Source organism: Lytechinus variegatus, chromosome 1 (assembly GCF_018143015.1).
Source record: "Lytechinus variegatus isolate NC3 chromosome 1, Lvar_3.0, whole genome shotgun sequence".
NCBI lineage: Eukaryota > Metazoa > Echinodermata > Echinoidea > Temnopleuroida > Toxopneustidae > Lytechinus > Lytechinus variegatus.
Genome location: NC_054740.1, coordinates 73,601,422 through 73,620,369, shown reverse-complemented (window position 1 = coordinate 73,620,369; position 18,948 = coordinate 73,601,422). Strand labels below are relative to the sequence as shown.

Below are 18,948 nucleotides of genomic sequence, written 5' to 3'. Positions count from 1 at the left end.
GACATGCCACAAAAAGAGCCACCATACTCATGAACATGATGGCACCAAAGAAATTTTTTTCTCGTAACATTATGTCTTTAAAATTTCAAGATGTATGTTTTCCTGTTTTTACATCAAGAGGATTTGTGAATGAAAAGAACCGATTAAAGTGGTCTTTAACAGTTCACACTCATCACTCAACCACATATAATCCTATTTATTTTGCCCAACCCTTCGTATTTACAGCTCTATAAAGTCTTCTAACGTGAGAAAGATGATCAAAAAGACTCTATCCAGCCGGTAAAGATTCAAGACTACAATGTAACATAATTGTAATTTATATAAAAAGAATGAATAGTTATAGTATTTGGGAAAGATTGAATAAGCTCTTGACAGTATAAGCAAGTGGAGAGGGGAATACATTTGAATAGTATCGCGTTCTTCATTCCCTGTACAGGATCTCTACAAAAATTTTTTGTTTTGATGGCCCGATTATAAAATTTCTATTCGTTTTCAAATGTCCGTTTTTAAGAGGAATTTTCTGTAATTGCATCGAAGTTGTGATTCACCAAACGTACACCTAAAATGCAGAATTCGCAACGGAAAACACCCAAATTATAAGTTTGGTGTATAATAATAATAATTATACATGCATATACAATAATATATCATGATATAAACAGAAATTCTTTTATGCCTGTATAATTATTATCATTTCATAAAGCGGGTTTTCTGCTTATCTGTTATGTGAACACGATAATTCTTATCTGCTCGGAGATTTCTTTCTTACATACATTTGCAAAAACATATTGTGCATGGTATATTCCATTAATCTATTAAGAATACATTAAGGTACAGGAGATGATTCGTGATCTAGGACGCTCTTATTTTTGGTATTGAGGAGTCCATCGACCTCTGGATGACCTCCATCTCACTCGGTAAGCCCTCGGTGATGTTGACAGGTCGGATCCAAAGGCATCCCATTCTAATGAGTCTTGTAATAATGGTGATGATGACGGTCAGATGGTGGTAGTGATGATGATGGTGATGCAAATGATGATGATGAGGTTGATGATGAGGTTGATGATGAAGATGATGATGGTGATGATGATGGCGATGATAACGACAAAGATGGTGACGACGATTTATGATGTTGATACCAATGATGATGATGACGATGGTGATGATGATGTTGGTATCAAGTGATATTATGTTGGTCGTGATGACATTACTAGCTAATAAATATGTTTGTCTGATAGTTGGTAACAAAGTAACCATGATGAAGATGGTCTGTTGGTAACAAAAACGATGACCGAGACAGTCGTGAGAGTATACTGGTGTATTAAGGGAAGACGATGATGACCATGATCATTATAAAACATCCAATATCATCATCACGATCATGATGATCAAGATCATGATTGTGATGTTAATAGATACACAGATAACATGAATAAAGATGGGTATTGATGGTGGTAGAGTATGATAGATATCATAATGATGATGCAGATGATGATGATGATGTTCCCGATCATGATACTTGTTGTCATGATGATGGAGGTGGTTATGATGACAACGATAGCTGTGATGGGGATGAAGGTAATGCTGATGATAACGGAATTAGATGTTGGTATCATCAATGAAGGCAGCTTTCTAGATCATATCGATGATTAGTCAGGATTTTAAATTTGGTACAGACCCAATTAGCGTTCTGAGCGATGGCAGTAATTACCAGCGTTGATGATGGTATCTCGGAATCAATCTAATTTACTGAGTATATTTGCATACAATACTATTTCAACTACAATTTACACTCAGCTGTCGTATCTCCACATTTACTTAGATACATTTACGATGGTTAAGTCCATAAACGTATAACTATATAAAGATGAAAAATGGAAGCAAAAACATATTATAATGAATTGCCATTAAAAAGCTGCCCACGATGAAACTTCTCATAAGAAATATTTGTGAAAACGATACCCTGCCCGCAGTCCCTTATTATACTATTGTGGAATATTCACAAAATATCCCCTATCTAGGAGTTCATTACCAAAACGCATTTTGAAATAATGCTTGGGCAATCTAGAAGTCGATATCAGCAGGTGCTGATAACGCTTTAAATTAATATAGATCAATAATACAACCAGCATTCCATCTAAAGGTGGCATGTGGTAAAGTAATCATATGCAGATTTATGTTTATTATCGGAAAATGGAATAATATTAATGAAGAACACCTGTCGTTTGTCTTCGAACCAAAATAATCATCTGCTTGAAGACTTATACATTCTGTTCTCAGTTCTGTAAATATATTAATATGAAATGACAGTTCATATTTTTAAATGGAAATTGTACGAACTGAATTTGAAAATTTCTAATTCCTGACAATAAAGAACAACGAAAGGGGTTAAATACAGTTTCGTAAACAGATTAATGCAAGTGGATTCATATTAAATTATATTAAAGGGAAGAAACTGAATATGACTAAATTAATGAGAAATGAATCCATCTGAATGGCAAAAGCACAAAAGCCACTGCATGCACACCTTTACACACACACACGCACGCACACCCCGACGCACACGCTTTGGAGTACTGAATGAAGCTTCCGAAGAGTGCGTTTAAATACCAATCTGTTCGATGTATTCATTCCAATACTAATTTTGGTGACAAGAAAATTAATTCTAGCAGAGACATGGCTATTCAGTGCTTCAATGACCAACTCGCAAATAAACTGACAAGCAAAATGTGTTGTAAAGAGATAAAGCTTCTAAGCATACGGTCATGCTGAAAAACAGCTTGTTAGCTGATAGCATGTTTTTTTTTTTATCTCTATATGAAATAAATGGAAAAAAAACGTTTTCTTTATAAATTTACACCTCATTGAATATTTGGAATAAAATTCATCCAATAATTTGATGTAAAATGTCTGGATAGGTGTAGTACGTTTCCCTTAATAATGTGCATAGATGCTCATTTTATTTCATTCCATTTTATTATTATTATTGTGCTTGGATCCATACTGAACATGCTAAAAGTGTGCGTGTGAATCTTGGACAAACATGCTATACATGACAAACTAGTAACAAGGCAAGTTATACGTCATAGCACGGCGATATGGACCTTACTCGCTATATGACGTGGATAAATGTCAAGTATTTGAAGAGACATATCTTGGACTTCATCGAGCTTGACAGACAAGAGAGTAAAATTGAGGTCATAACGCCATTCGATATGAATGGGCGTACCGGCGACACGCAGAGCCTTGCTCCTGACTAATGGAACTATCAAAACTTTTAGCCTGAGACAAAACTGAGACATATTATGACCACGGAGATCATCTTTGCAACTTTGGGGCATGCTCCTCGAGCACTCTGTACCATGGCTGATTATACTGCACAATTTTCATCTCTATCGCAAAACCAACCTCATTTCCAATACAATTCTGGGTACCGTATCATGAAAGTTATTGGTGCTGACTAACTTGTATATAAGCTTTGACAATTTCAGTGAAATCCTTTTTTTTAATTGACTGAGAAATACCGGTCTCTGTTACCGTAGTAACCAATTTTCAGCTAAACACAAATCGTCAGTACTGACAAGCTTCATAGAACGACGCCAAGATTTAGTTTTATACCACTTGTAAAACTACTATTGCCTTAAATCTGCAAGAAACTAGCGATTGTGTTGTACGATATTGTTCTTGTAAGAGCGTTACCTTTCAAAATGTTTTTAATATCTGCTTAGCTCGAACATGTCAGAATGAATAATTAGAAAGAAAAGACTCACACAACTAAACGTTTTTCATCCTTGTTTTTACTTTATCTTACGAAAGAGTCGGTAAAGTTTGATTAACTGACTGCTGATAGGCGCTACGGGGTATGAGCGAAAATGGACAATCACCCTTGTGAATATTGATATTAAATATCTCAAAGCAGAAACTGGCTGGTGAGTCAATTTAGAAGGAAATCTCAGATTGAGGAATCCAAAGTAGAGCAGAATCTATATATGATCTAACAGAGCATACATATCGGTATGTAAAAAAAAGTGTGTGTTATTTTTTTGTGATGAAATTACAAATTGTGACCTCGCTCTACTTTAGATTTTCCGTTAAGAATGATCTGGAAAAATTGGCATTTAATGCCTTGAATCAATTTAAAGTCTCTTGAAAATTTACGATCCTTCATGGTCACAGTTCTAAAGGAAACACGCTGTACATCAATATGATGTCGACTAGAGCATTGAAATTATTAATTTCAGGACCATTAGATTGTTTTTGGAGGGGATGGAATACACATTTCATGTCAAATATATTTTCAAAGACAAGCAAAAATACTTTTTATCAGTAACTTTTAAACAGTATCTCAAAGGAAAATGAACAGTCCACACTTTTGGGTGACTTTAATATGAATATTCTTCGCTTCAAAATATATTCTTCTGTTAATTATTTTGTTGATACTTTGGCTACTTTTTCCTTTTATCCACAAAGAGTATAGCTAACAAGAATTACTCTAACAACAACGACCGCATTAGTCTATATTATATATAATATCCCAGAAAAGGATACTAGTATTAAGTCGGGTATACTCATTGTAAATATCAGTGATCACCTATCTCCATTCATTACTTTACATGGAAATAATATATTCTAATAATAGCTTCGGTTGTTAACAATGACACGAAAGCCGAAAGTATACTGATGCAAATTTAACTTCTGTGACAAACTACAAGATACTAACTGGTCATTTTTAGAAAACATAAGAGATGCAAATAAGCAATTTGAACTGTTTTGCATATATCATCAAAACTTCATGATGATAGTTTCCCTATAAAATTAAACGTTGGCTCCCGAAATTATTGAAAATGTGCAACAAGAAGAATTAATTGATTAAAGAATATGTTATAAATCCTTCCGTTTGGAATCATATGAATTATGAAGCATACTCTACAGGAATAAAGATATCGATGAAATAAGATATACAAAGCATAAATACTTCAATGAAAAATTTCAACATTTGAAAATTAATTAAAATGAAAAAAAATGAATAAAAATATTTCATTGTTCGAAATAAACATGAAATGAAATGCTCCGAAAATTTGCTTTGCCCAATTGATCGTGGGCCCGGCAGCTGCCGTGCAGCGCCAGATCGACGAGGCTCTATCCCTTTAATCGTTGGACGCCAAACAGGGTGGCAGCAACTCCCATCTTTGCCAACACACCGGTAATCAATGAAATACTAAACAGAAAAGCCAAAAGCCAAAATATATTGTTTGACGTTTCGAGGGCCTTCGATTGCATGGACCATTATATTTTATGGTATCAAAGGATTAGTTCTTAACTGGTTTAAACGTTATTTATCAAACCAAAGACAATAGGTTGCAAATGGAATTAGTAAACATTCACCAAAGACTATCATTACCAGAATTCTTCAAGGTTCATTACTAGGGTCAGTGTTATTTCAAATATATATCAACGACCTTCAAATTGTTAGGTCAGATACATCAGTGATACAGTTTGCTGATGACTCGAGTTTCTTCCTGTCTGGAAATAGTACTTAATTGATAACAAATAATTCAGAGAATGAGTTGAAATTGTAAGAATGTTTTTTATGCACAAATTACAGATCAATGATGAAAACAAAAACTCCTTACGCGCTATATTCCACAAAATCCATTAACTATGATAATGCAATTAATGATAAATAATGAGATAAACGAGAAAATGCTGTGAAATTTCTTGGCATATTGATAAACTCACAATTAATTTGGAAAGTTCATGCCAGCTATATTTCAGAGAAAAATAAATATCAAGATTTACTAGAGCATTATACAGATTAAGCTTAGGGATCTCCTTCCATTGAGGATCCTTGCTAATTCATATTATGACAATGTCATAAACACTTTTTCCAAAGACTTTTCTAATTCCAAAAACAGTCTATCCACATTACAACAAACTCAAATTATTATGCTCACTCCGAACCATTATTTAAGAAAACCCTACTAATTATCCCTTTGAATGACGTCCCACGTTGCATTCTATTGCAATCTTCTCCCTCTCTCATTAAATGAGTATTTCCTCGACATTTATAACATGAATTTATATACATGTAAATGCATAAATTCTAAGGACCTATATATCCCACTTTTTAAATATGTTTTCAGAGCAAGTATATGTTATCAAGGGAAAGTCTGATTGACATGTCTGAGGGCAGTGTCAAAGGTCAAAGGAATATTGATTTCACTACCAAAACGGATTATTTCTCCTCGCTTATTTCGCTTTTGCTTGTTTAATATGAATCGAGTTTCTAATAGATCTTGAATACATGTTACCTTTTTGGGGAGCAATATTTTTACTGCTCTTAATATGAAAAAGATAAAATATTGAAGAATGGGTGATTTTGATATTCTTATGTTAGAATAATGTTCACCTCATACAGTGTCAGACGCATGCATCATTCATATGCGACGAACATCATTTTGAATTGAAATAACACCAAACAGTTGTTCATTCAGTCCTGATTGATTTAATTAACTGTGTTTAACGTCACTGCACAGCTATATCGAGCTCACTTGGGGCCATGAGTTACACACAAGACACGGAGATATCATTAATTCATCATCAGTACACCATCTTTACAAACATCACCAACGTGAAAAGAGGTTCACCTGCCCTCATTTGACATGCATAACAAAAACAATTTCCTTTACAAACACTTTTCAGTCAATACACGAGCAACTCCTGCTCCTCTTGAAATAGTTAAATGAAAAGTGTCAATAGTATGCTCTCGGAAACTGATGGAAATATGAATAGAAACAAGCTTCTAAGTAATGTGATGATTTATTTCAGATCACGACTTACCGTTTCGTAAACAACAAATCATCTACAGTTTCTCCAAACGTATCCTGTCAGGAAAGTTTAATTGAATCCCGCCGCCGCCAAATTCTCGTGGTTCAGAAGAGCACCATCGAAGCTGTCTTTCTGGCGAAGGTGAAGAAATATAACTGAAATGGAGAAGCAAGTTTCTCTTTCACTGGTTTATCGTTTCGTTTCAACTTCGGGGATAGATTTAGGCAAACTAATGCCAACTGACCGTTGGGCACCTATTCACACATCGAGGTTAAAATGTTTACATCCGAGATGGGAATGTTGCTTATTACACGCTGAATAACAAATCGCAGAATGTTATCTAAGGAAGACAGTTTTCGAAGACTCATAACCTCAAAAGCCTTTCTCCGGAAACAATGCCTTTTCTTTCTTTATTTTCACAAGACTTCTAAAGATTATGGCGGTTTTTTTCTGGACGTGACCATCTGATTCGATGTGTTAATCTTGGGTTTGATGATGTACTAGATGCTTATGCAGCAGGCAGCTTCATCTGGTCGCTGAGTTCACGGTGACCGAGACTTTAACGTCACCGCCAGCATCCAAAGTCGTCAACTGTAAAGGGGACCAGTAATTACATTACCTGGAAGTCAGACTCAACGGCTAATGAACGCACTTTAAGTCGGTACTGCTGGAGTGCGAAAGCCAACGGACGATCGCCGCGTAAAGCTAATGAGGAACTTGGTATGGGGTCCACACGAACAAGAACTACCGCGGTCTTTTTTTTGTATGAGTTGGTTGGTGCTTCGCCGCTGATCTCTTGGATATCTTGCAAGAGGGCGTTTTTACATAAACGGCAACATACTCTATTTAGTGAGACTTCGAGCAAATTTACTATACTTTGATTTCTTATCAAGAATTTGCAGTTACCGTTATCTGCTCCTAATCACTGCTATTATCCTTCGCTAAAATAGTCAGTTAAACATGAACAAAATAAACCAAAATTCTTACACAGATTGAACAATACTTGGTGATAAATTCCGTCAAATTTGTTGAACTTTCCATATATTTTTAGTCGCAATAATTACATTCACAAAACACACTCGATTATCTTTAAATTTTAAAGTCTTTAAAGCTCACACAATAATCACACACTGACAAAAGAAGAATTAATTTCTCTTGTTTATTATAAGTTTGTTTTCATTTATGATAAAATAATTTTCACTTCTGATAAAAATGGTCCAAAGGACCTACGTACATATAACATGAATAAACTAATTTATAACATAAAACGTTTGACTATTCGAAATACAATAAGTTTAAAACCAATAATGCCACCTAGAACACATCAAATAATTAACGTTAACGCAATTAATGCAACATAAGAAACAGCTTTGATATATATCACGGCAGATTTTGTATTGATTAAAAAGGGTATTTCTGTAGGCCTACAGTTGTAGAATAAAACACCAAACAAATGAATAGACCTACAAAATACAGAAATAAAATTACAACTAACCGAAATAATAATGTCAATTTCATGTGCGTATTGTTGCAGTTTGATGACGCTCAATTATTACCGTGTTTACATGTGATCGGCTTTTGGTTCAGAACCGCGAGCCGATGGAGAATCGGCTTTTAGGTTTATCTTGCACCGCGTTTACGCTACATAGGCTCGCGGTTCAGAATCGGCTTTTGGAGCAAAAACCTGAAATGATCCCCTCACCAACAATATGCATCATAATAAAGACAACGCTGGATCTGTGCGCTATGAATTACGTCACAGTGGTAAAGTAACTGAAATGCGCGCCAATTGCCGATGCAGAATCGGCTTTCTGTTTACACGTAGTAAAAAAAAGCCGATTCTGCATCGGCTCACGGTTCTGAACCTACTACTTTGGTGGTGCAAAATTGCCGATTCTGAACCGAGAGCCGATGCAAGTTAATCGCGTTTACACGCAACAAAAAAGCCAATTCTGCATCGGCTCGCTGTTCAGAACCGCGAGCCGATGCAAAAGCCGATCACAATGTAAACACGGTATATATTTAGCATGATAAACATGTATTCTGACGGCTGGAGTTTGTTTACACGTTGATAAAGCTGATCATATTCTTAAACTGAAGACAATCTTTAATCCCACACATGTGACTGAGGGTCATCAGACCGGAAAGGTGAATCACTGTGTTTCCATTCATAAACTTTGATAGTTATTCCCGTATATGTATATACAGTATAAATGTGAACTGAAGAATGTTTCTTTTCAAAGCCCCCACATCCACTATGAAGAGGAAATCATCTGTGATTAACATGAGCATGCAGATGTCACAATATATATTGGTGCAAAGTTAAGGTTCAGCAAATCTTAACAATATCATTAATAACAAGACTTCAGGACTATTGCTGCAATTAACCCTGTGTTCAATTTCTTCCTTGACCTTACGGCATATTTTATTTGCCACAACGTATACTTCGGTTATATATTATGGTAGCAAACATGTGACTAAGTCATTTCAATATATTCTAATACATGCATCATATTCGTCAGCTTATAGGTTCGAGCGTTGAAAGCTCTTAAAGTTGTCTTAACTCGATAAAATATAATATAGTAAGCATCTTTTATACATTTATTCGATGTTATAAAAAACAGTTGGGCAGGAGGAATCAAATTCCAATTTAACTTTCAGCTGACCTTTAACCCTCAGCTGACCTTTAACCCTACGTGGTATTCCTGCTGGAAAATCATAGTATCACACAGCGCTTTCGCAGTGTGTTAATAGTGTATTCACATAGTGGACTGTGACAATGTGACTCACACTGTAACAACGTTCAGATTTAGTAATGTAAAGGTAATTAAACAATTCACACTGTGAACACCTCCACAGTGCGAGTTTTCACTGTGTGTTCACATAGTGGAGTGGACTATGTGAATCCACAGTCAAATGTTAGCATGGACAAAGTGGAAGGTCGTTTCCCACTGCGTTCCATTGTTAGCAAACAGTGTGACTGACTTCTTTCCAGAAGGGACAGCCCTGGGTCCCTTTTCCAGCTCAATGGCAACGATTGCTCAAATTGACCGCTTGCAAGAGAAGAGGAAAGTAATTCATTTTCCCCGGTCCTAGGACATCAGAAACAAGTCTGACAACATCTTCCGTGGTTCCGTCAGCAGAGCTACCACAAGCAGTGCAAGGTTCCTTGCCCCCTGCGGATGACAAGATGTTGTACGCCACGGATGACCTTTCCGTGCCAAGGCGACGCTCAAGGTATATCTTCAAAAGTTCGAGTTTCCCGCGAAGGTCAGAGGTCATCTCACCCGGCTTCTCAGATAGAGCATGGAGGAACTCAGCAATCTCCAAGTCTTGCTTCAACACCATGTCACCGGCAAGTGTGCGGTCCAGTCTTCTACCTTAGGTTAAAACAAACGTTTATCAGTTCATATCTAATGAAGATAAGCAAAGTGGGGTTTTATCTTTAATCTATGATACCAGCTTTACATAGGACAAACATGGCAAAAGCTTAACTGGTTAAACACGAGAGGCAATGGTGCGTGTTCTTTCCATAATCATGAAAAGTGTGACAACTTTTTATAGAAGTTATCTATAAAAAAAAATCATTTTGGGGTAGAATTCCCCTGTATCACATTAATCACTCAATAACATACAAATATTTTTTTTATGAGAATAGTCAATGCTATTGAGAATTGACGGTTTAAAATATCATTCTAAGATATGCTTTACCTGAATGAACCTCTTGCTCTTCGGCAGGTTCAAGAAAGACGTCATCTTCATTAGGGGGAATTACGTCAGGTTTTGCACCAAGACGAGTTTCTTTATTATTCTTCTGCCGAAGGGACTTGGATCTCTGGTTCCTTTGAACGCAGTCACGAGACCGTCTTCGAAGTGCATTTCTTCTTTTGAATTTCCCAACTGATGTTGAGCTTGGTGAGGCAAAGCTACAGGTGGAGTCGGATAGGATGTTTTTTATGACAGGATCCTTTTCATCTCCGTCTCTTTTATCATCTGTTTCGGTACAAACCTTGTGATGGGAAACATTGTCCGCATCATAGTTTAATCTGGATGATGTCCTCCTTTCAATCCTACAGTCACACTGGCCACATTTAGAGGGCGCTTGTACGTCATCCGAGGATAGATGAGGCAGGTTGAGCGTGTACGTACCGTGCTTGATGCGTGTACGAGGTCGTGAAGAGCCTTCAGGTGTCTTTGGAAAGAGGCAAGTAATAGGAGCAGATGACCCCTTTCTCGGTCGATGTGAAGTCTTCATTGTTGGTACTGTTCTTGGGGTTGTGGAAGCCTTGTCGGTTATATGGAAAAAAAAGGGATGATGAAGGTTTTTTTTATAATATAAAACAAAATTGTCTGCCATTGGAATATTTTGATACAAACAACTTGGCTGAGTCATTATTTGTCCAAGGAATACTAAGTAATCACGAAGAGAAATCGAATTGTATTCAGAATGCAAGTCTAAGACCAGAAGATGTCGTTTTTTGCTCATTTTTTCAAACAAATAGCAATGGTATTAATTAAATGGGCATTTTCGTTTTATACTCCTTTTTACCCCCCACGTGTTTTTCCTTATAAATACTTGGAAATAATAAAGGCGCTCACCCCAAGGAAGGAAAAGATTAAAGGGTAGGAAATGAATACATAATCTCGGAAACTCATCAGGTAATGGTTTCCATATGTGATAAAATGATATTAAACATTTAAAAAGTGAATTTGTACAGTGTGATCGTTTTCAAATCAGCCCTGGTTATGCAAGATATCACCGTATAAAGGTAGGTCTACGATCTACGTGAAAATTTTGAAAGGGGTCAGAGAATTTACCATGTGATTCTCGGTGGAGGCTGGTGTCTGAGTCGACTTCACTTGAAGGTGTGTAGATGGTGGTCCACTCTTTCGCCTTGATGTCTTCGCCTTCACCAACCCGCCACAGGACCTTTTATTCTCCCGATGGAGTCCCGGCACAGTCTGGATATCATTTCCTGTCATCTCTGAATGGGGGCGCTTTGAGGTTGTGCTTTCACCTGAGACAAGCCGAGAGAGAAACTTCGAATCTTTCACTCTCTCGGGCAGGGATTGGCGTCGTTTTTTCGATGGAATGTCACATGGCATCTCAGGTTGATAAGGTGACTCCAAGGCACTTGCGTCTATTGCAGGAATGCACGACCTTCTTTTTCTTGACATTGTAGATGGTGTGGCATCTGATATTTTCTTGTGGGACTTTGTCTGGGAAATGGATTCTCCCTTTCTGTAACGACTGTAAAGTTGTCGATTATCAGCACCGTATCCAGAAACACCCTCACAAAGGGAGCGTTCGCGAGGGGCAGTCGCTGTGGACGTTTTCCCGGATAGTTTCCTTTGACTCATCGCCCTTTCAGGTCGATGTCGAGATCGGACGGGCGGATCGACGCGGTGGACTGGTTCACTTGCAGAATAATGATGGACAATTCTTGGTTTAGCTTTCTTTGTGACCCTACAAGTGTCAATGACCAATGGGGAATCAGTCCTTGGTTTAAGCTGTCTGCTTTGTACTAATGGTTTGTCAGACAACCGATCAGCTTGGTGGAACCTTCGAACACGTTTGGAAGCATTTTGTGATCTTGGAGGTATTGCGTAAGGGGAATTCGAAGACACTTCCTGTAGGTTCTCTCGATCTTCCTTTATTAAATGAGACAGAGAACGGATGATATAGACACTGCTTTCTTGTGTTAAATTTGTTTTCTACTTAGTGGAAAATATAAACCAAGGGAACAGTCTTTATTTAGAACTATACCAACCTCGAAATAATGATTTATATGTGCCTCCATACAAGGAAACGAACCGAAGTATCGATAAGCTCAAATATATATTTTCAAAAAAAAAAGAGTGAAATCAATATGAATTTAAGGGGAATCTTGTTATATCAACCTACACCCAAAATTCCAAAATCGAATATGAGCATTACCAGTTTTAGCCTTTTTTTTAAACCACTCAAGCCATAATACACATATGAATGTTTAATGATCTAATGATCATGTTCGACTTACAGATTTTCTAGATTTTGCATAACCACGAGTTCCTGTACTTGGAGATGTTGAGGGTGAATTCGGTATAAGTTTTCGTTGGTCGGTGAAAGCCTTGACATATGGCCGTATGTTATGAGAAGTAAGGATTGCATGTGCTGATGGTCGCATGTCGGGACTCACAGAAAGGAGAACTGCTACAAGCTCCTCGATAACGATTCCATAGGTCCTTCGAATGGAACGTGGTTGTGCGAAAATAAATGTGAAAGGATATTTAAGGATTTATCTAATAATCTAAGACTTTTGCATTTTCTACCATACAGTGAATAATAGTCTATTCCTAGATGATTCAATTTGCCTTTGAAGATTTATCGTCTATACTGTAGGCCATATTGAAATGACAGTGGGAAACGACATGTTGCATAGATGTTGGCGCCTTTGAGGCACTTGAACCCCCTTCATCCAAATAAAAAGTACTACAAACGAAAACAATGATAGAGAAGGATAGGGAAAATAATGATATATCATTCAACTTTGGGAATATCATGTTAAAATTTAATTCGCCTGACTCTCTATAATCGAAGGTTCCACCAAGGTAACTTAGCGTATAAAACAGACTATACTTTATATAATCCAAGACTTTGATAAAAATGCAAATTATGACTTATTTCATGAATTTGCCATCCATGCATTTCCCACTATTATAATCGTAAATAAATCTTCACATAATTTTGTTTTCATTAAATCGATTGCCAGTTTAAAATCAATCAGATTTGGTGCTTTCTTCGGCAGATAAAAAACAAATGGGAAGCCTTGTAGGTGTGATTTGAATAAGCTGTGACCATGATGACTAGGCAAAATGAAAAGGGGCCCTTCACATTTAAAAACATATTTTACCCGCTAATGCATTTTCTAAGAAGATAAAACCAAATATTCAAGACGATACCAACTTTGAAATAGGGGTGTACAGGCCTCTTAGTATGCGCATGATGAGGGTAGATAACTCATGTCCTTCGAATGGGCGAGTAAGAGTTACTAATTCATACAGGATACAACCTGCTGCCCACATATCACTCTTCTGGTTGTATCTGACAAAATATAGACTGTCAAGGAAAACATAATCAAATCATTATTTATTTAAGATGGTAGTACTATACATGCATTAGAAATATAACATGTTATGCAATGTATCTTGAATATACGCCTACATTAATTTTGTTAATCAATAATTGATTTCAGCAGATTTAGAGGTCAGAGAGTGTTTCCTCAGCAACACTGGAAGACCGAGGGATTAAACCTCTCATAACCAAACCGTCTTAACCCATGCACATGTGCAATAAAAAGTAATGATAAATTCAAAGATAGTCTAGACTAAGGATCACATGATCTACCTCTCCTCGTATCCAGATGATGATGATGATGATGGTATAGAATGATAAAAATATCAATAAAATGCATACAAGTGTTTAAAATCAATATCCTACAAAAAGTGCAATTTCAACGCATAGAGATAAGTTGGGTTTGAAATTAGATTTGTATTGGCAGTACGTAACTTTTTTCAGACTCGATTAGGCCTATCATGCCGACGCCGAATGCTAATTGAAGCTAGCGAATTCATTCTGGTTCATACCACATTCGGTTCAGTAAACCGTGCCCAAATCCGTATCAAATTACTCGAAACGAGAACGGATGCATAAGAACTGTTCAATCCTAATCCTTTTTTGTACCAGATATTATACACTCTTAAAATGTTGGGCAACATACTGTCCACACAACAATTGGTTAAAAAATGTATCCAACTCTGGGTCGCTGTCAACCAATACTGTGTAGTTTTCACCCAAAGCACACATTATTGGTTTAAAACTACCCAGAATTATTAATACCACGGCCACATTTCCCCTACGGCGGCCGTAGGGCGAGTCGAAAATATCCGTTTTATTCATTTTAATTCTAACCACCTACACTCTTAAAAATGTTGGGCAACATACTGTCCTCACAACAATATTGGTTAAAACTTTATCAAATTCTGGGTAGTTTTAAACCAATAATGTGTGCTTTGGGTGAAAACTACACAGTATTGGTTGACAACTACCCAGAGTCGGATACATTTTTTTGACCAAATTTTTTTTAAGAGTGTAGGTGGTTAGAATAAAAATGAATAAAACGGCTATTTTCGACTCACCCTAGGGCCGCCGTAGGGGAAATATGACTGTGGTTTTAACAATTGGTGTGAACAGTCAGTTCCGAATAGTACGGACAAACTATTTCATTCCTACTTTTTATTACCAATATAGTGCCATCGCCGGAACCAGATTCGGTGTGCAGATAAGGGGTCGGGGCTCGGGGCGTCACCCCGTTAAGATATGATTAGTTACTTTTGAAATATTATATCAAAATTTATTAAAAGCGAAATTTCATTTTTGACAAGATATTTCATAAGCTCGCGCGCTTCGCTTGCTTTTGAGAAATTCTACCACACACACCATATTGTGCGCATATCCAGATATCGTTTTGGCTATATCACGTCGCATCACGGGATGATGCGTGAGAGGAACAAGCGCATCAAAATCAAGAGTGCGTAGTATCCTCCTTCATGGTCAGAGATGACCTACAGAGATAAGAAAAAGGGGGTTCTTTCCTTACATTTCGCGTGTTCTTGATGTTAATTACCGTTTTGAAGGGTGGAAGGTATGAAACCCTTTTATTAACGTAAAGGTCATTCAGACTATCAATCAGAAGGTACAATCAACGGGAAACGATTTGGAGATTTAAAGAAACATTCCCCTCCTTCCTCTCTACCCATTCTTCTTTATGTTTATTATTTTGAAGTAAATTTATTAGCATGCGCGATTTAAATTGGATTGAACATTTACAAGCAGGCTTTGTGAGGTAAAATGTAAGTCTTTAAGTGTGAAGTTGGAAAATCTAATTTGTCACACTGAGATGGTTCACAATATCTCCTAAAGAGTTATTTTGAATTTGATTGATGATCCAGGATGACCTTCATAGCCTTATATTAATTTGAATAAACCATGAAGAAAAGGAAAAAATCTATTGAATGATTAAAAATATTGTGGTTGTTTTCGGGAGTTTCAATGGAAATGTCTTCAACCATTATAATTGCAGAGTGGGAACCAAAATCGGTCAACTAAATGCTATCTGATGTAATCCCTCTTCGTCCGCCCATTGAGACACTTACTTCTACATGGAATGATTGTCACGCAACATGTACCCAGTTAAAGAATATTCTTGACATGTCGGTGAAAATGAAGGGGGCGGTGTCGTCTCTTGCGTACCTGAGAGAACTTTGGATACCCTCCTTGTTGTTTTTAAATCTTTTCAAATGACGCTTTTGACGGGACAGTACGTCCTAAATTGATGATTACCGGGGGGGGGGGGGTGTCAGAAAGTTTTGCTCCTCCTGACGAAGTTTGCCAGGTACGCCTCGAGCTAGCTAGAGTTATCACGCAATCACACGATGTAAAAACGGAGATTATATAGGAAGCATTTACAGAGCGCTTTTTTATGTCGCAGGACGCCATTGGCCGTTTTCAGACAGATTTACAACTATGGTAACTTTTAGATTATACCATGGAAATATTGCTTGTGATTTGCTCATAATGAGCCCAAATACCAAGGTAGTTGTCAGCATTACAACAGTTAAAGGCAATACGTTTACAGATCCACTTAAAGACACTAAACCGTTATTATTCTTTAATTGATACAGGCCGCCTAATAATAGAACTGAGGTATTTCATCATTATGAACAATTTTTAGATTTTGCTTGTAGTTTTTATTGTGACATTATTGTCATGGGTGATATAAACTGCGAAATTACGAAATAAAAAAATCATTTTATGGAAACACTAAAATATTTGACCAAATTAATACTGTATATTTTGTATTTTTATTCATTGATAATTCAATACATGAATCACAGAAATCACAATGCATATAAACAAATACAAAAATAAATGATAGAATTACAAATTGTGACAATTATATAATAGAAGAATAATTTACATGGATATACATATGTAAGCAATAACAAATAAAACAAAATGCAGTGGCCAACTATCGTAAGCAAAATGCTTGAGAGAATAGCAGCCAGTGGAAGGAAACTACATGAAAACCATTGTAGAGAAAACTACACGGGTCTATAAAAATAATGTCACATAATTATTTGAAATGTTAAGAAAAAAAGGGGGAAAGGGTAAAGGTTCCGGTGAAGTGAGTGCGTGTGCCTGCACGTGTAGGTGAGATTTTTACGAATACTTTGATACAAGAAACATCTTTAACAAAGCTTAAAGGAAAAAAAAGAGACGTAGCTTGTTTGATGTTATTAGGCAAAATGTTCCAAACTTCAGGACCGTGATGACGTATTGTTTGGTGAGCAATTATTAGTTTTGGATTTGCATAGTGAAAGTCAACTGCAAATTGCAATCTGACTCTCTATAATTTCCGGAACCACATGTATGGTCATTAACAACTGTTTAACAAGAGGTGTGAGTGATAAAGGCAAACATATAAAGTATACAGACAGTCGATACAGGCAGCTTTGTACATTTAGAGCAAAGGCATGGATGTCATTAAAATAACACCCGAAAAAGCACTTATTTACATAATGTCCGTAAATAATATGAATTTAAACGGTTTGGATTTGTACGAGTATTCAAAAGGAGGCTTGCATAATGGCTTGACTATAGGCTTAGAGCTTCACACAATAATTGGCGTTGTGGCGTGCGCCTGTAATCCAAGCTGTGGGGAAGTTACAAATTGATGCAGAGGTTCGAGCCCTAGTCATGTCTTTCGGATGGTGACGTTAAAGGTCGGTCCCAGACGTAAATAATCATATCTGATTGATACACGTCTGACAAAACTCAAATACACACACACAATGTCCAGATTACAGCTGACATGACTGAGAGCTAAACACTTAGAGCATTGATTCAAAAAATAAAGGGTGCAAGTTCAAAGAAAGCTGCATGGTTATCAAACTCACTAACTTGAGAACATAAAAATTGAAGCATACCCCTGTGGTAGGAACGAAACAGCATTTCTCCTAAAATTCACAGGAAATAAGGCATGCAAAGTGACTATTGTAGAATATTGTTTTAAAAAAAGCCACACACAAAAAAGATATCTTGGTGATGTATCATGTGCTTTAATTATATTATTGATGTTACACATTATAGCAACATATTACTTTTCGGAACTCCTGTAATGGAATTTACAAACAAAAAATATCAACTGGTTTCAGATAAAAATCCCACATTAGTAATGTGGAGGCCAACAATTCATAAAGAAAGAAAAACATAACAGTGAAAAGAAGGTACTATTTTTCCAGTTGAGTTATAGAAAAGCACATCAACATTTCTGGAGTTGTTTTTATTGATAAAATTTCGACATAAATTTAAACATAATATCCTCGGATATATTTTATTCTCCTTACGCAACAGTGGCAAAGTCTCATTTAAAGAACTATACAACATGTGTTTTTTTGTAATATAAAATCGTAGTACTTGTCTGTTGAAACTCATGTTCATATAATACTCCCGGTAATACTAAACTGATAAAGATAAACTGTCTACGTATATGACAATAATTCCTCTCTAATATCTACCAAATTTGAGCAATTCTGAGCAATTTGGTTTTCCACAGTAAATAATTAGAATGTATGATCAAAATGAATATGTTTTTTTTTTTTTATTTATTAGAAAAAGGTTTAGGCTTGTGAAAGATAAAAAAAACAAGTATGAAAAGGATTCTCATATAATGTATAGAAAATCCAGAAATGTTGAGTCGGAGTCTTTAAGAAATGACTTTCGTTGTCAAAACTGGAGGATGATAAAAGGATTTGGTGATATTAATGGCGCTGTCAATAAGTGTGAAAAATTGCTATTACAAGTTGTTAGTATACATATGCCATTAAAATCTTAGCGTATTCGTAAAAATCTTCTCCTAGGATTAATGGGATCTTGTCTTTAATGAAAGAAAGATATAGAGCTAAGATAAAGGCCAAAATTAAGAACGATAATGATTTATGGAAATAAAAAAGTATATAACTCTGAAAAATAAGGTCACTTGTGTCATTAGGGAAATCTAAACGTAAATATTATTGTAA

At 36.3% G+C, this 18,948-nt stretch overlaps 2 protein-coding genes across 3 annotated transcripts in view; both read right to left on the bottom strand.

Annotated features, from left to right (window-relative positions):
* LOC121422485 (collagen alpha-1(III) chain-like) overlaps window positions 1-7,561 on the bottom strand; it is a 42,733-nt gene extending 35,172 nt beyond the window's left edge. The window contains exon 1 of the mRNA XM_041617572.1: window positions 6,841-7,561. The gene's annotated coding sequence lies outside the window, so the exon portion shown is untranslated. The remainder of the gene's footprint in view (window positions 1-6,840) is intronic.
* A 414-nt stretch (window positions 7,562-7,975) lies between these two features.
* The window catches only part of LOC121422470 (serine/threonine-protein kinase Nek3-like), a 30,906-nt gene continuing 19,933 nt past the window's right edge, over window positions 7,976-18,948 (bottom strand). Inside the window, exons 4-8 of one of the 2 annotated variants that reach the window (XM_041617543.1) lie at window positions 13,775-13,912; window positions 12,849-13,053; window positions 11,647-12,480; window positions 10,540-11,113; window positions 7,976-10,208 (exon numbers count right to left, since the gene is read on the bottom strand). In XM_041617543.1, coding sequence (XP_041473477.1) covers window positions 9,853-10,208; window positions 10,540-11,113; window positions 11,647-12,480; window positions 12,849-13,053; window positions 13,775-13,912 — 2,107 coding nt within the window. In that variant the 3' untranslated portion in view covers window positions 7,976-9,852. The remainder of the gene's footprint in view (window positions 10,209-10,539; window positions 11,114-11,646; window positions 12,481-12,848; window positions 13,054-13,774; window positions 13,913-18,948) is intronic. The other variant, XM_041617552.1, reaches the window with a different exon arrangement.